This window comes from Lycium barbarum, chromosome 2 (genome assembly GCF_019175385.1).
Source record: "Lycium barbarum isolate Lr01 chromosome 2, ASM1917538v2, whole genome shotgun sequence".
In the NCBI taxonomy this organism is placed as follows: Eukaryota; Viridiplantae; Streptophyta; class Magnoliopsida; order Solanales; family Solanaceae; genus Lycium; species Lycium barbarum.
The window spans coordinates 146,906,183-146,919,848 of NC_083338.1; the positions used below are offsets into that span (position 1 = coordinate 146,906,183).

Here is a 13,666-nt window from a genome sequence, read left to right on the forward strand (position 1 = left end):
TAAACTGAAATGAAATTGCCATACCTTCCTCCTGGCTATGCATCATCAAAACTTGCAGGCCTCAGATGTCTGATGTTCACAAATTTCATGCGACAGAATTGAAATGAAAGGATAAAAAATAGGCTAAGTTGTGAGCTAAAAAGAAAATTTGTCATACACCTTGTTAGTGTCATATACATGGATGTAAAATTATCACAGAAATCTACTAGGGATATACTCATTAATTCTAAGAGGGTAACTATAAAACTCATCATTTCTACTATCTCCTTTCCTCCTCTGGAAGGGAACCAACCACGGGACGCCTCTATCATTAATCGAGTGTCTCGCTTCGAGTGTGTTGTCTATGAAAGTCCCGACAATCGTTGTCACAGTAGGAGGTGAAGAGAAGATCGTGTTCAATATGTCGTTGAACTGCAAGAAAAATCAGACAAGTTTAAGTTCAAGTTCTATGCACTGCCTGTATAAAAGAATGCCTACCTTAAAAGATCGCTTATAAGGTAATTGCAAGTGCACCTTTAAGGATTAATTTTTATTCTAGGAGTAATATAACTCAAATTCACTATCAAATGCATATCGCCAAATCAGAACGACGGGTCATGTGAAGTTATGTTTCTTACCCATCCAGCTGTAGTTCTAACAGGTCCATGACCAGCAACATCTGTGTTCATTACAAAGTATTGGGGTATTGATATACCGAGGAACAGAGAGATTCCGAGCACATATATATTCCGCATCGAGTTTTTGTTGGCGAATTGGATGAAGGAAATACCAATAGCAGCTGCAGAAATTTTTAACCTTTTTTTAGTCACCGTTAACAAGACGAAGAGAAGATAAAGAAGATAAGAGAGAGAAGCACTTACCAACTATACCGTATAAGATGCAGTAGATAGCTGCAAATATGGGCAACGGAATTTGAGCAAAGAATGCTCCAAATTTTCCTGGATAATAACAACTTGCTTTAGTCATTGCTACTCATAAAACATAATTTGGGATGAAGAAAGCAAGGGACAGGTTGGGGATGAAGGAAGAGAAAGTGTCAAACCAAATATAGAGAAGAAGATCATGAAAGCAGTAGAAATCTGAACAACTCTTCTACTTCCAACACGAGTTAGTCCCAGAAGGCCGACATTTTCGCTGCAGTTTTATATCATCCGTAAATTAGTAAGGAAGCACCACAATAGTAATAATTTGAACTTTAAGGAACAGAAAACTTAAGTAGCTTTAGGCAGTAGCCTACACCTAAGTTCCCGGAACGAGATAAACTATACAGTATCTAACTGAAAAGCATGCCATTGATGCTATTTATAAGTTAACCCAAAGACACTTTGCATTAAATCAAGAGAGAAATCAACCCTTACACAGATGCAGTATGGCCAACAACAGCACCAAAGAATCCATCAAAGAGTTGTCCTAGACCCTGGACAAGAAGCAAAGCACAATTTAACCACTTTCTGATGCTAAAACTTTATCAAAGGGCCAAAGTATTAGAAAAATTGTACTCAAGTAAAAAAGCCATTGATGAATCACTTGGTGGATGTAGCACCTGTAGGCCAATGCTTCTACTAACAACATGCGCTGGAGGGGGTGTCGCACCTGCAAGCCTTGATGCAGCATAAAAAGTTGCTGTTGACTGCAAACAAATATCCCAGGTAAATTTCAATCATAACGAAAGCAGCTCTCTAAGCGGTTGCCACAATCTGTTTGCTTTAAGACTACAAGAATCGATGCACGATCAAGGAAGAGTATACACAGACGACTTAAAGGTGAAGAAAATAGCTAAAGGGAGAGACAACCAACTGATTATAGCAGAAAAAAATCATAGGGTGCGAGTAGAACTCGACACAAGAAAGGGGTGTAGAAAAATCCTTTTTTCTTGTGTCGAAACGAAGGAGTAATGATTCTTGATCCTGTTTGTTAGAAAACAGCTCTTCTGCTCCGAAACGGCTTGTTCCAAATGTTCCTGGAAATTCTTGCTCCCATTGGACCATTTGTATCTATATGCATCAGGATCCCTATTCATGGATCTACTAAACTCCGTAAGATCTTCAATCCAATCCAATATAGTTCTTTAAAAGTTAAAACCACAGGCTAATTTAACAGCTTCCAGCAGTTACTAAATTGACTAGACATTTTCTTATTTATTTTAATAACCTTTTCAACTACAACAACTCCACCTCAATATCACAAATGCTCTATATGGATCTCTAATTTACTATTGTGGTTATATCTCCAAATATACAACTAAATTTCCTTTTCAACTCAAATAAAAAAAATGAAATTCTTCACTCTAGTGCTACTATATCTTCTCTTTTTGTAGGATACTTTAATTCATCCATCTCCTCCCTGGTCAAATTAAACTCAGAATGAAATGCAGAATGATCCCCCAACTTAAGTTCATAATTTTGAGTATTTCTCAATGAGAACTGTTTCGCACTGTAGTAATAAAACTAGTATCAAAGCATAATTGGACATTCAGTAGGGTCACTTGAACCCTTGACCTTTGTGGCATTCTCACTGGTCCACAGAAACTAAAAAGTGTTACTAGATCTCCAGGCGCCAAGAACTAGTTTTCTTCTAAATGCAGAATTAGTCGGTAGAATCAAATACTAAAACCCATGTTTCTAAAAGCAAATTTAATCAAAATGGGAAGTGAACCTCTGCTGATGAGACAAGTGCAGCACCCATCATTCCAAAGACACTGCCAGCTCTGAATATGGGAGTTCCCCACTGGAAAGGGTAAGGGGCTCTGATCCTGCACACAACCAAACATACATGTCAGGAAAAGAAAGAAACCGAAAGCATTATCATAATTGTATCCAGATGAGTACCATGGAGCAGATGACAAAAGGAACGAACGGTCAATTCGGCAGCTCAGCTCAGTTCGCTCCTTCACATGGTTGTAAGCACCAGCAACAGTAAGAATAGCAGCAAAAGCCCAGATAAGCCCAACGCAGAGGAGCAAAGCAAACCTTTCAAGTATGGATTGGGCAACTGGATGAACACGTTGCATATACTGCAGATGACTTGACCAACATTACAATCTTCCAGTAAATTGAAAGAACTATCAAATAGAGAAAATAGTCAATGAAATGATATATTACCTGCTGGGAAATGATAAGTAGAATTAACATGGGTAGGCCAATCTCAATACAATCACCCACCTGATCAAATCATAGGATCATAAAGAAAATTGCATGAGGTTTATGCAACTTCTTCGAGCAATGAAGCTTTTTAATATTTGGGATAATACCTGAGGAAAGCCTCTACCAAACAAACCAAGACCTAAAACACAAACGAGCGGCGTAATGACAACAGGACTGAAAAACCTGTAGAAAAGAAGAAGGATGACGTGTCATTCCCTCGTCGGAGAAAGTAACAAAATGATGGAACATAATGGGAAGGCAATCCAAAAACAGAAAGATAATTCCAAAGTTCCAAACAAGAACTAATGATACTAGTAGTAAGTATTCAGAAGAAAAAAACACAACCTACCTAGTAAGATTTCCCCAGGCTTGCCCATATCCAAGTATTATGTTGATAAAGGAAGACACTATCAACGACCCTTGAATAGCTCTCATAGTGTGCTCGAATCTCTACAAACAACATTAAAAGAGGTAATGCATCAGATATAACTGTAAACTTTTGTGCACTCTTAAGTAATTTCAAGAACACCCATCAAAGGCCTCCTAAGACACCATGTCTATCTCGGTTCCTTAAACTGTGGTTTTGAATTATCCTAATTCTTAAACAAGATTAAAATTTCATCATCATTTCTGTTTATACATCTTGTCTTCCACTATTATGCTTCTGCTGTAAACTATAAATGAAGTACTTATCAGTTTTTCTTTTTTGTACAAGAGAAAATCTTGTCTTCTAATATTATCTATAGACAAAGTCAAACAAACTACTTACCCAACAAAAAGTAGTCATCTGGTAGCTCCGTCATGTAATATATTAAGATTATCCCCCAAACAAGCTCTTGCTTATCTTAAATTGATAGGACTAAGATTTCACTAGCAGTTTAGTTTATGACAATATCTTAGTTTCTGCCATTGTACTTCTGCTCTCCGCTAGCCTCTTTTTTGTACAAGTGAAGGAAAACTATATTTTCAAATTAGACTTCCCCATTAAAATAGATCAAGAAATTTAAAGAAATGAAAGCTTTGCCTTATCAGTGGTCCGCTTTAGATTTCCACTTTGTTTATTTAAACCTATGATGCTAGCCAACTTACTTTGGATCTTATAGTAGAATTTGAAAATGCAAAAATAAGATCCAACATACAATATCAAAGAATTAATATAAGAGTAATAAACCCAAGGTAACTTATGATGTCCATGAATTTATGTTTCCAGAGTAATCAATGATGTTAGGAGAATTAGAACAAGACCAGAGAAGAAGAGCAATCACTTCCAAGTTGGAGGCAAGTGCTTCAACATAAACAGGAGGTTGGTGACAAGTGCATCAACAATTGGAAGTTGGAGAGAAGTGCTCCAACACCACAAAAGAAAATGAAAGTTGATGAGAAGTGCGTCAACGATTGAAAGTTAAAGTTGATGAGAACTGTATCAACAATAGAAAGTTGAAGAGAAGTGCTTTAACAATTAGTGGTTGATGAAAAGTGTATCAACATTTGGTAGTTGAAGAGAAGTGGTTCAACAACTAAAGGTTGAATGAGAAGTGCACAAATGAAAAATCTATTCCTATATAATTCTGACTAAAAATATCATATCCTAAACAAATTTGGTTTCCTACAACTTAGAATTATTCTTCAACATTCTCACATAATTCATAGTTGTATGCGCCTCTCTCTTTGTTATTGTATTGGAGGACTTCTCTCCAATCTTCAACTTTTTGTTTGTGTTGCAGTACTTCTCTCCAACTTCCAATTGTTGTGCACTTCTCATCAACCTCCAATTGTTGAAGCACTTCTCTTCAACTTATTTTTGATGCATTTCTCACCAACTTCCATTTTTTTGTTGGTTTGGAACACTTCTCTCCAACTTCCAAATGTTGATGCACTTATCACTAGACTCCTATTTTTGTTGAAGCGCTTGTCTCCAACCTCCAATTTTGTCGAAGCACTAGTCTTCAACCTCCAATTTTTATTTTTTTATTTTTTCTAATCATCAACTTTTGGAAAGAGCTTCTTCCTCTTGTGTCATATTTTCTTGTTCCTTTTTAGCCTACAATATTTTTACTAGAACCTGCCTATAAAATTTTCACCAAACAATCTAATTTTTAGTTGACAATTTTCGTGAGTCAACAGCATAATCCTTGGCCAACTGGCGACACATATTGGCTAGTGTTGCCTGCTGGCAGCAGAAGTTACTTAATTCTCTACCAAAATCGTAGAAGCTATAATACCAAGTTGAAGGAAAATAATTTATTCATAAACTCAATAATCTACTACTTCACTACAATTATCCACTACTCTCTACTATTCTCTGCTATATGAAAATAACTAGCAATATGCCAATATCCCTATTTATAATAATATGAAACTTACTTTGACTACAAACTAAAAACCTATTCCTATATAATTTTGACTACAAATTCTACTTAGACATGCATTAAGTAAACTTAGAATATCAAATCCTAAACAAATTTGGTTTCCTACAATTTTGAATTATTTTCAACAGTTTCTAATCAATGAAACAGGGGAATGGACCTACTAAGGGTTGTGATACAACAAAACTGATATGTCTCCATAAAATATATTATACAAGTTATAGAGATAATACCTAAACAGTAAACTTTATTTACCTGATGCTCACTCCTGAAATTATCGTCAGAGAGATCGTTAATTACCGACAGGGCTGATATGATGTAAGCAAATGACGGACCCATCACAGTGGGAAGTCTTGTGCCAAAAAGGGTTTGCAGAAGAGTATTCACTCCTGATGTGAAAAGCAAAGACTGGATAACTCGAGCTTTGTCACCCTGCTCATAAAGATAAAGAGCTCATGATATCATAATTACATTGAAATGGTATATCGAATACTCAACAAGGGAAATGCTAGAGATATACCGGACCCCCACCCATCTGAGGTACCAGAATCGTGGCTATCATTACTGTAGTTCCAAGCATAACTATGTAGTGTTGGAAAGCCAGCAAAACAGTTTGAGCTGCAACATGTAGAATCATGCAACTAATTAGAGAAAAAGACCAAATTAGCTTTTGGAATCTGTAACTCATTTACATAAGGTGAAAACTTCATATCCTAAAATCAGGATAAGTCAGATCCTGAAATTGTTATGGCCACGGTTTTCTGAAATTCTTTTATTTCTTTATTTTATAGCAACGTAAAAACTCCAATTTTCAGGAACAAGAAAAAGAACTGTGCCGCAAATAATCAGAAGTGATCTAATGCAACTTCAAATTATTCAAGACATTTTTAAATTCCATCAAAATCCATCTAATTTCCTTCAAGCGGGGCCACATGCAGCATAAACAAGGCTCAATAGGGAAACCTTTGTTCTATCAAAAGTATATTCCTCCAGATGGTTAAATACAAGAATTGTCCTTCAGCTGAATAGCAGGTGATGTTGAGGCAATCTTGCAATGGTTTAGAGGATCGTTTGTCTGTACCAGAACCCAATCCACATAAATTTCAGTCATCAGACTGCAGCTCCTTTTGGTTGGGGAATTAGTATTTATTGTACGAATGCAAATTTTTACGTTTACTACTTCTGTATCTTAAACAAGAAGCTTGACACCACTCAGCTTCCCATAAACAGTTTGATTCTTAAGTCTTCTGGTGATATATAGCTTCCCCAAGAAAAAAGTGGACATGTTTCAACTCCATATCAGAAACAAAAGCATTTTTACTCGGAGGTCGGAGCAATATCAACTCCAAATATTGGAGAAATGGGGAGATTTCTGAAGTCATAATGCCTACTATGATTTTCATTCCTTCACCTGACTGTTGTCGTAAAAGCATAACCATCAACTGACTCACATGAAACGATCATTACATTGTCGACGATTCAGAAGATAAAATGAATTTGAAGTCGATAAACTCTGCAGAGACTTTTCCTTTTGACAAGCGATGGATTAAACTCCCCCAAAATCCTTTCAATTACTCACAGTAATCCGCTTAGACTTGCTGAAGGCAGGTCAATAAATGAAATAAAGCCAAGAGACAACCTCACCAACCTGTGTCTCCTTGTTAAACTACAACTCCTCATTTTCCTTGAACCTCACAACGATGGATAGTGATGAGGCCCTTTCGTCTGTCTAATCTTTGGCTCATCTCAAGAACTTTAAATATGTTCGTAAGCATATTACTTGCTGTGCCACATTATAAATCTGCAACCAAGATGCATCAGAGTGTAGACCCAACCATACAATGTCACATTCCATGCAATAGAGGAGAAAAAAAACCTTCCACCAGGCGGATCTAATTCTACTTATCTACTGTCACACCTGAAGGGAACTCTTCACTTGATGATGGATGATGAGAAATGAGTAAACTGAGTAATGGCATTAGAGCTTGACAATCGATGTCAATATAGGTTCCTGGACTGGGGATTCTCTCAATTGGTAACAATATTCAGGTATTCTTGTCAATCCCATTCCAGTACTATCCCCCTTGAGGAAACCTCCAAGTTATCAATTCTCTCCACTGGAAGGGAGACATAGCTTTTAAGTAATTCATTTTCGCGATTGTCTCACAATAAGAGCAAACTGAGCTAGACTTGCAGAGAACTAGAATTGAATTTGTACCAAAGAAAAGAATACAAAAAGAACTGCTGGAACATAGCTTTAGTTTCTCAAAGATAACAAATTAACACCACCACTCAATCTCCAACAATCAGAAACTGAAACATAGATAAATTAAAAAAAAAACACGATAAAAGGTTAAACCTTTTACAAGTAGATTCTCGTTCAGCAAAAAGGTTATTCAATAGAAATACTTTTAGATTTTAAAATTCACCCCAACCAATAAATTAAAAACACAAACTTCACAAAAAGGAGGGTATCAATTTTTCCTCTTTATCTTTGCAAGTAGATTCTTGTTCAGCTAAAACATTAATTTCAGTGGCAATACTTTTAGGAGCCGTTTGGACATGATTTGAAATTATGAGATGAAATCATGAGATGAAATCATGTTTGGACAGGCAATTTGGATTTCTGAAGTTGTGTTTTTTCTTATGGACATAAAACCCCACAAGTTGTGAAAATTATCAAAACTTTTCCAATTCTTATACAATCTTGCCGAATGAGCAAGTCATAGTTCATAACAAAATTAATACGCTATAACAAAATTAATACGCTACTAGAAGGCCTTTCTAAAAAATACAACATCAATTGATCAAATTTTAGTTTCGATAAAATGGAAAGTTGAACGTGAGTTGTAGATCTTTTAATTTTTTATATAAATGGATGGTAAACATTATTGGTAAATATATCTACCAACTTACGAATCTTTTTTACAAAATATAAACTTATAGGTCAACTTTAACATTTAGAAAATTTGAAATCATGATTTGAAATCCCAAATCATGCCTTTTTGGATGATTTGGGATTTCATCTCATGAGCGCGAGATGAAATCCATGTCCACACGCCTACTTAGATTTTAAAATTCACCCCAACCAAAAAATTAAAAAGAAAAACTTCACAAAAATGTCAAATTTTCATCTTTATCTTTACACAAGTAGATTATTGTTCAGCAAAAAAAAAAAAAAAATTCAATAACACCACTTTTAGATTTTAAAATTCACCCCAATCAAGAGTGACAAAGACACAAACTTTACAAAAAAGAAAGTGTCAGTTTTCCCATCTTCATCTTTACAAGTATATTCTTGTTCAGCAAAAGCATCAATTTCAGTGTCAATACTTTTAGATTTTAAAATCCAACCCCAACCAAAAAAATACAAACTCACAAACAGGAGGGTGTCAATTTTTTAAAATTCATCTTTACAAATAGATTCTTGTTCAGCAAAAAACATCAATTTCAACAACAACACTTTAAGATTTTTAAAATTCACCCAAGCCAAGAGGGAAAAAGACACAAACTTTACAACAAGGAACATCAATCTTCATCTTCATATAGTTTACTATAAATAGCTGAAAAGAGAAGAGAAATGAGAATACTAACGCCAAGAAGGATTAGAGTGTATGCAGTAGTGAAGCTGAAGTAGTTGCTCTGTAGGTGGAAAAAGTGGTCCTTTGGCTGAACCAAGAGGCATTAATGGTGGCCCAGTCGCCTGTGGTGGCTGGTGGTTGTGGTTGTGGTTGGGGTTGGGGTTGGGGTTGTGGTTGAGGTTGAGGTTGGGGTGGAGGTTGGGGTTGGGGTTATGATTATGGTGCTGGTGGTCATGATTGTGAGTCTCTCCCATAATTCTCTCTCTCTACTTTCACCAAAAAACTACAAAGAAAAATGGTGTTGAAGGGAACTTTAGAACTTAGTTTTCAAGAATTAGTACCGACAAGACACTATAGAGTAGGGATAAATGAAAAAGGAAAGAAGGTACTAGCACTATAGAATAACTAACTAAAATTGAAAATGAAATCTGAGCTTAAAAAATGTGACTTTCTTTCTTGCAACAACGACCATTAATTACAGTAGTATAGTAAGTACTAGTAAATGAAATTTGAATACACAGCCAGATCAGATTGAGATCATGTACTGAAACATGCAGTCTGGACACCCCAGATTATAATATTAGGTACATACTGGAATTTAATTGTGTTTTTTTTTAGTATTTTTTTTTTCTGACAACGTGAAAGTTGTAGTAGGGATGAGATAATTACAGAAGTGGCCAAAAAGAGAGAGGGAAAAAATATTGTTAGATTTTTTTTATTATTTATTTTTTTGTGGTCTGAAGAAAGATGGTTAGATGACGTTGTAACGTAAAGTGTGTTGAGGTTTTTTGGGAGTTTCGAGGAACTTAACGCATAACAAGGACACCCCGCGTGGGTCAACGAATTTCGATGTTCTTCTTTGTAAATACCTCTTGACTCTTCTGTTAATTACGATTTTGACATTTTTTGTTTTTGTGTGACTCCCTTCCTTCCAAAATAAGTGTCTCTTTTATCTCACGCACACCCATTAAGAAATTACTCGCTCCTATAAAATAAGGAGTATTTTTATCAACTTACCCCTAATTAATGCTTAAAAAAAGAAATTATTTAATGATTCTTGATAATAAATAAGGATAAATTTGAAAGAATATAATTAATTTCTTTTTGAAATTCTAAAGTATCACTTATTTTAAAATAAAATAAAAAATTTAAAAGGACACTTATTTTGAAATGGAGGGAGTATGATTTCTAATTACGGGATAGAACGCGCTTTATCAAAATTGATTCTATTTTTAGGTCTTTATCAGATATATATAAATTAAAGTTGGAAGCTATTTAGTATAGCATAATGACCTTTGGTGATTCATCATTGTACTAGAGGTCTCTATCAGATATATCAATTAAAGTTGGAGGCTATTTTTGGTGATTCATCATTGTACTAGTTCGGTAATTAATGACAAAAATTTTGGTGCACCGTGTGCTTGCAAAGCAAGTGAAACTAATAGTTTATTTGGCCAAATTTATTTTATTCAAAAGTGTTTATATTTAAAAGCGAGGTGATTGGTCAAATTTTGCCAAACTTTAAGAAGAAACAAATATTTTTGGAGAGTTGCAAAAGTTATTTTTCAAAAGCTAAAAAATATATTTTGCCCAAAAGCACTTTTAAGAAAAATACATTTAAAAATACTTTTTAAAAGCTTGATCAAACATTAATTGCTGTTCAAATTACTTTTTAAATTAATTGATCAAACACATATTATTTTTTGCCAAAAATTCTTTTTAAAAAAACATTTTTAAAACAAGTTAATTTTACAAACTTGGCCAAACAAGCTATAAGTAATCACTAAGTAAAATTGCTAACGATAGGTTATACAATTAAATTTTGAAGAGTTGTTAATTTTGTAAAGAAAATAATGAGTATAATGTACAAGGATCAACTCCGCAAATTAAAGTTATTGAATTCTTATATTTATGAAATACAAATAATATATACTAAAATTTAAATAAAAGGTACTACGTATAAATTATAGTTTCTAATTTCTACAATTAAATTTATTTTTAAATGTTGATAAATTAATACAAAAGATAGTGGTGACTCTTAAAATAATTACAGCTTCAAATAAATTAGGAGAATGTGAGTGTTATGCGTTTTGTAAAAGTTATAGTAATTGGGAAGGAAATTAAGAATTTAAACAAGGGAGGAAAAGGAAAGAAAAGTTTATTAATAGAAGAAACTACAAAAAAAGCCCTCCATTCACTTTCTTTAAAACAAATTGAAATATTCTAATTTGAATTGAAATGATGGTGCAATGACTAAGGAGAACATTGGAGTAATAATTAAAGCACAGAAAATGAGAAGAAAACAAATTAGCAGCTTATGGTTTCATCTTTTTTTCCTCCAAATTGTCTGCCATTGGCAGATAAAGACAGGCAGTCCATGTCCAATTCATAACCTTATCTTCTCCTTAGCCAACTTTTCCATCAAATTATCACTTATCAACATTAATCAAACTACATCCAAGCTCGTAATGATTCAATATTTGATCTGACATATGAAATGAAATGAACAATGAAAAAAAAAGGAGAAAAAATAAATTGAATTAAAGTTAATTTGTCACCTCATGGAAGGTCATGGGTTAAAAGTAGAAACTTCCTTCTTGTTTCCTAATATTAAATTATAATTATTCAACAATTCACTCCTATATCCTTTTGAAATCCTCGATTGATGATACTTTAAGTATTCCGAACGTTATCAAAAGAGCGGTCATGATGATATCATATATCTTTGTAAAACTCCTCATAAAATATATCACGCATCAACCAAGTATTTGACTAGGGAACGAGAGAATTCCACAACCGCTGGCTGGCTAGCCCAACCATGAGGCGCAGTATGAACGAGCTTCCTAAGAAGTCAGCTTGGTTGGATCAGCATACAATTAAATGGAGTGACCCTTATCTTGTGTTGGCTTTGCCAATTTATTGGGTTGTAGACAAGGAGAAATGGATGTGGGAATACAGGTTAGGGAATTAGCAGGTGTGAAAGAGCCCTCTCTCTATCTATCTCTCTGAGTTTCTACGACTAAGTGAGTTTCTACTACTAGTGACACGCTATTGATCAATTATAGAATCGATTCCTATCAAGATAAAAAGGCAATTCTATATATGTTATTAATAAAGCGCTAACGGCATATCTATAGTAAGGGGCCTTTATTGCTATTGGGTCGTTTGGTAGAAGACAAGTAATGCAACAATTAGTAATGTAGGGAGTGTAATGCTGAGATTATTTTTTTTATCAAGTGTTTGGTTCATTGTATTAAAAATTAGATAAACAATGTATAATCTAAGCTTGTGTTTGATTTACCGTACAAAATCTTTTTTACAATTAGACCCTTGAATATTTGTGGGATTTTCTATTTCATGTAATTGGAAAAAGGATTTGAGGGGTAGTTTAGTCATTTTAGGGGTCTTATCCAGGTATAGTTAAACCTGATATAAGTAATCCCTTGGTTTCTTCGGTATTAGATAAGCCTCCTATGGTGTATAAGTAATCCATATATTAAGCATGATTAAATTGAATTAAATAATCAAACATTATATTGGATGGACTAAATTTTAATAGAAAGACTATTTTAATTATACAGCCTATCAAATGAACCCTATTCTTTGATTGCAACAGTCATGGTCGATTAGTAAGATGATGGGACCCAAAGATTCTCCAATAGGAAAACCTTTGAAATTGTCGTTAAATCCATCGGCTAAATAATTGGAACAAAAGAAAGCAAAAGCAAGCCTTGTAATAGCAGCGAATGGGAAGTAGCCTAAACCATGAAAATAGCATTGCTAGAGCAATACATGCATCACACTGCTAAGCAAAACAACCCGAATACTACACCCATATTGAATCAATAATATGATTATATATTTAAAACTTCTATAATTCCTCAGAAATCTACCTGAAAGCTCATGCTATCAATTAAAATTTCAAAAATAAAAAAATACAAAAGGAAAATAATAATTGTATATTTAAGATAAATAAATCCGATGACAAACATGAAATGCTTAAATTCATTGTTCTTTACATTTTCATTACAATCTTCACCAACGCAAACTTCTTCACGGTTATCATCATTTATGATGTGACGATCTTTACCATTAATTTCATTACTATAGTAGCCATTATAATGGCACTCATGGCATTAGATGGTAAATGTGCAACAATGCAGCTCCAAATTGGGAAAATAATACGGTTTCCATTTGAAACTTCGCGCCAGCACGTGATATTTGTATGGTGTGCGGGAACAACTGCGGCTAACTGTTATATGCATTATAGAATTCATTGTACTGTACTCGGATCTCAATGTTTATTATATAGTACTAAATTCATTCATCATATTATTATATATAGTAAGTTATTATTATACTCCTGTGATTAACCTTTTGCCAACTTTTGCTATTTTTACCAAAAGCAGCTTTTAACTCGATGGGAGTTTTACGTTTGGGTCTAATTTTGCAAATTTAGAAGCCGTTTTCTTTCACCGGAAAGGAAAGCGTCAAAAAATAAGGAAATAAGTTAAGCCGGATTATCCAGGATTCTATTTTATCACAATTAAAATTTTTTGGCTGATAGAGGGATCAA

General features: G+C 34.2%; 1 protein-coding gene across 1 annotated transcript; it reads right to left on the reverse strand.

The window, feature by feature from the left end:
- Positions 1-9,811, reverse strand: LOC132627915 (nucleobase-ascorbate transporter 3). The gene is made up of 14 exons (XM_060343531.1): positions 9,104-9,811; positions 6,030-6,127; positions 5,765-5,941; positions 3,493-3,593; positions 3,251-3,326; positions 3,102-3,161; positions 2,829-3,013; positions 2,656-2,752; positions 1,544-1,630; positions 1,359-1,417; positions 1,043-1,134; positions 861-938; positions 618-778; positions 1-411 (listed from the first exon to the last, which is right to left on the reverse strand). The coding sequence occupies exons 1-14, from the start codon at positions 9,342-9,344 to the stop codon at positions 193-195; spliced, it is 1,731 nt and encodes a 576-aa protein (XP_060199514.1). The 5' UTR covers positions 9,345-9,811; the 3' UTR covers positions 1-192.
- Positions 9,812-13,666: the final 3,855 nt, after the last annotated feature.

Coding starts and splice junctions, on each gene's coding strand:
- LOC132627915 (XM_060343531.1), bottom strand. CDS start 9,344: ATGGGAGAGACTCACAATCATGACCACCAGCACCATAATCATAACCCC. Junction 1,135..1,358: donor GTTGGCCATACTGCATCTGT/GTAAGGGTTGAT, acceptor ATAAAACTGCAG/CGAAAATGTCGGCCTTCTGG. Junction 412..617: donor TTAGAACTACAGCTGGATGG/GTAAGAAACATA, acceptor TTTTTCTTGCAG/TTCAACGACATATTGAACAC.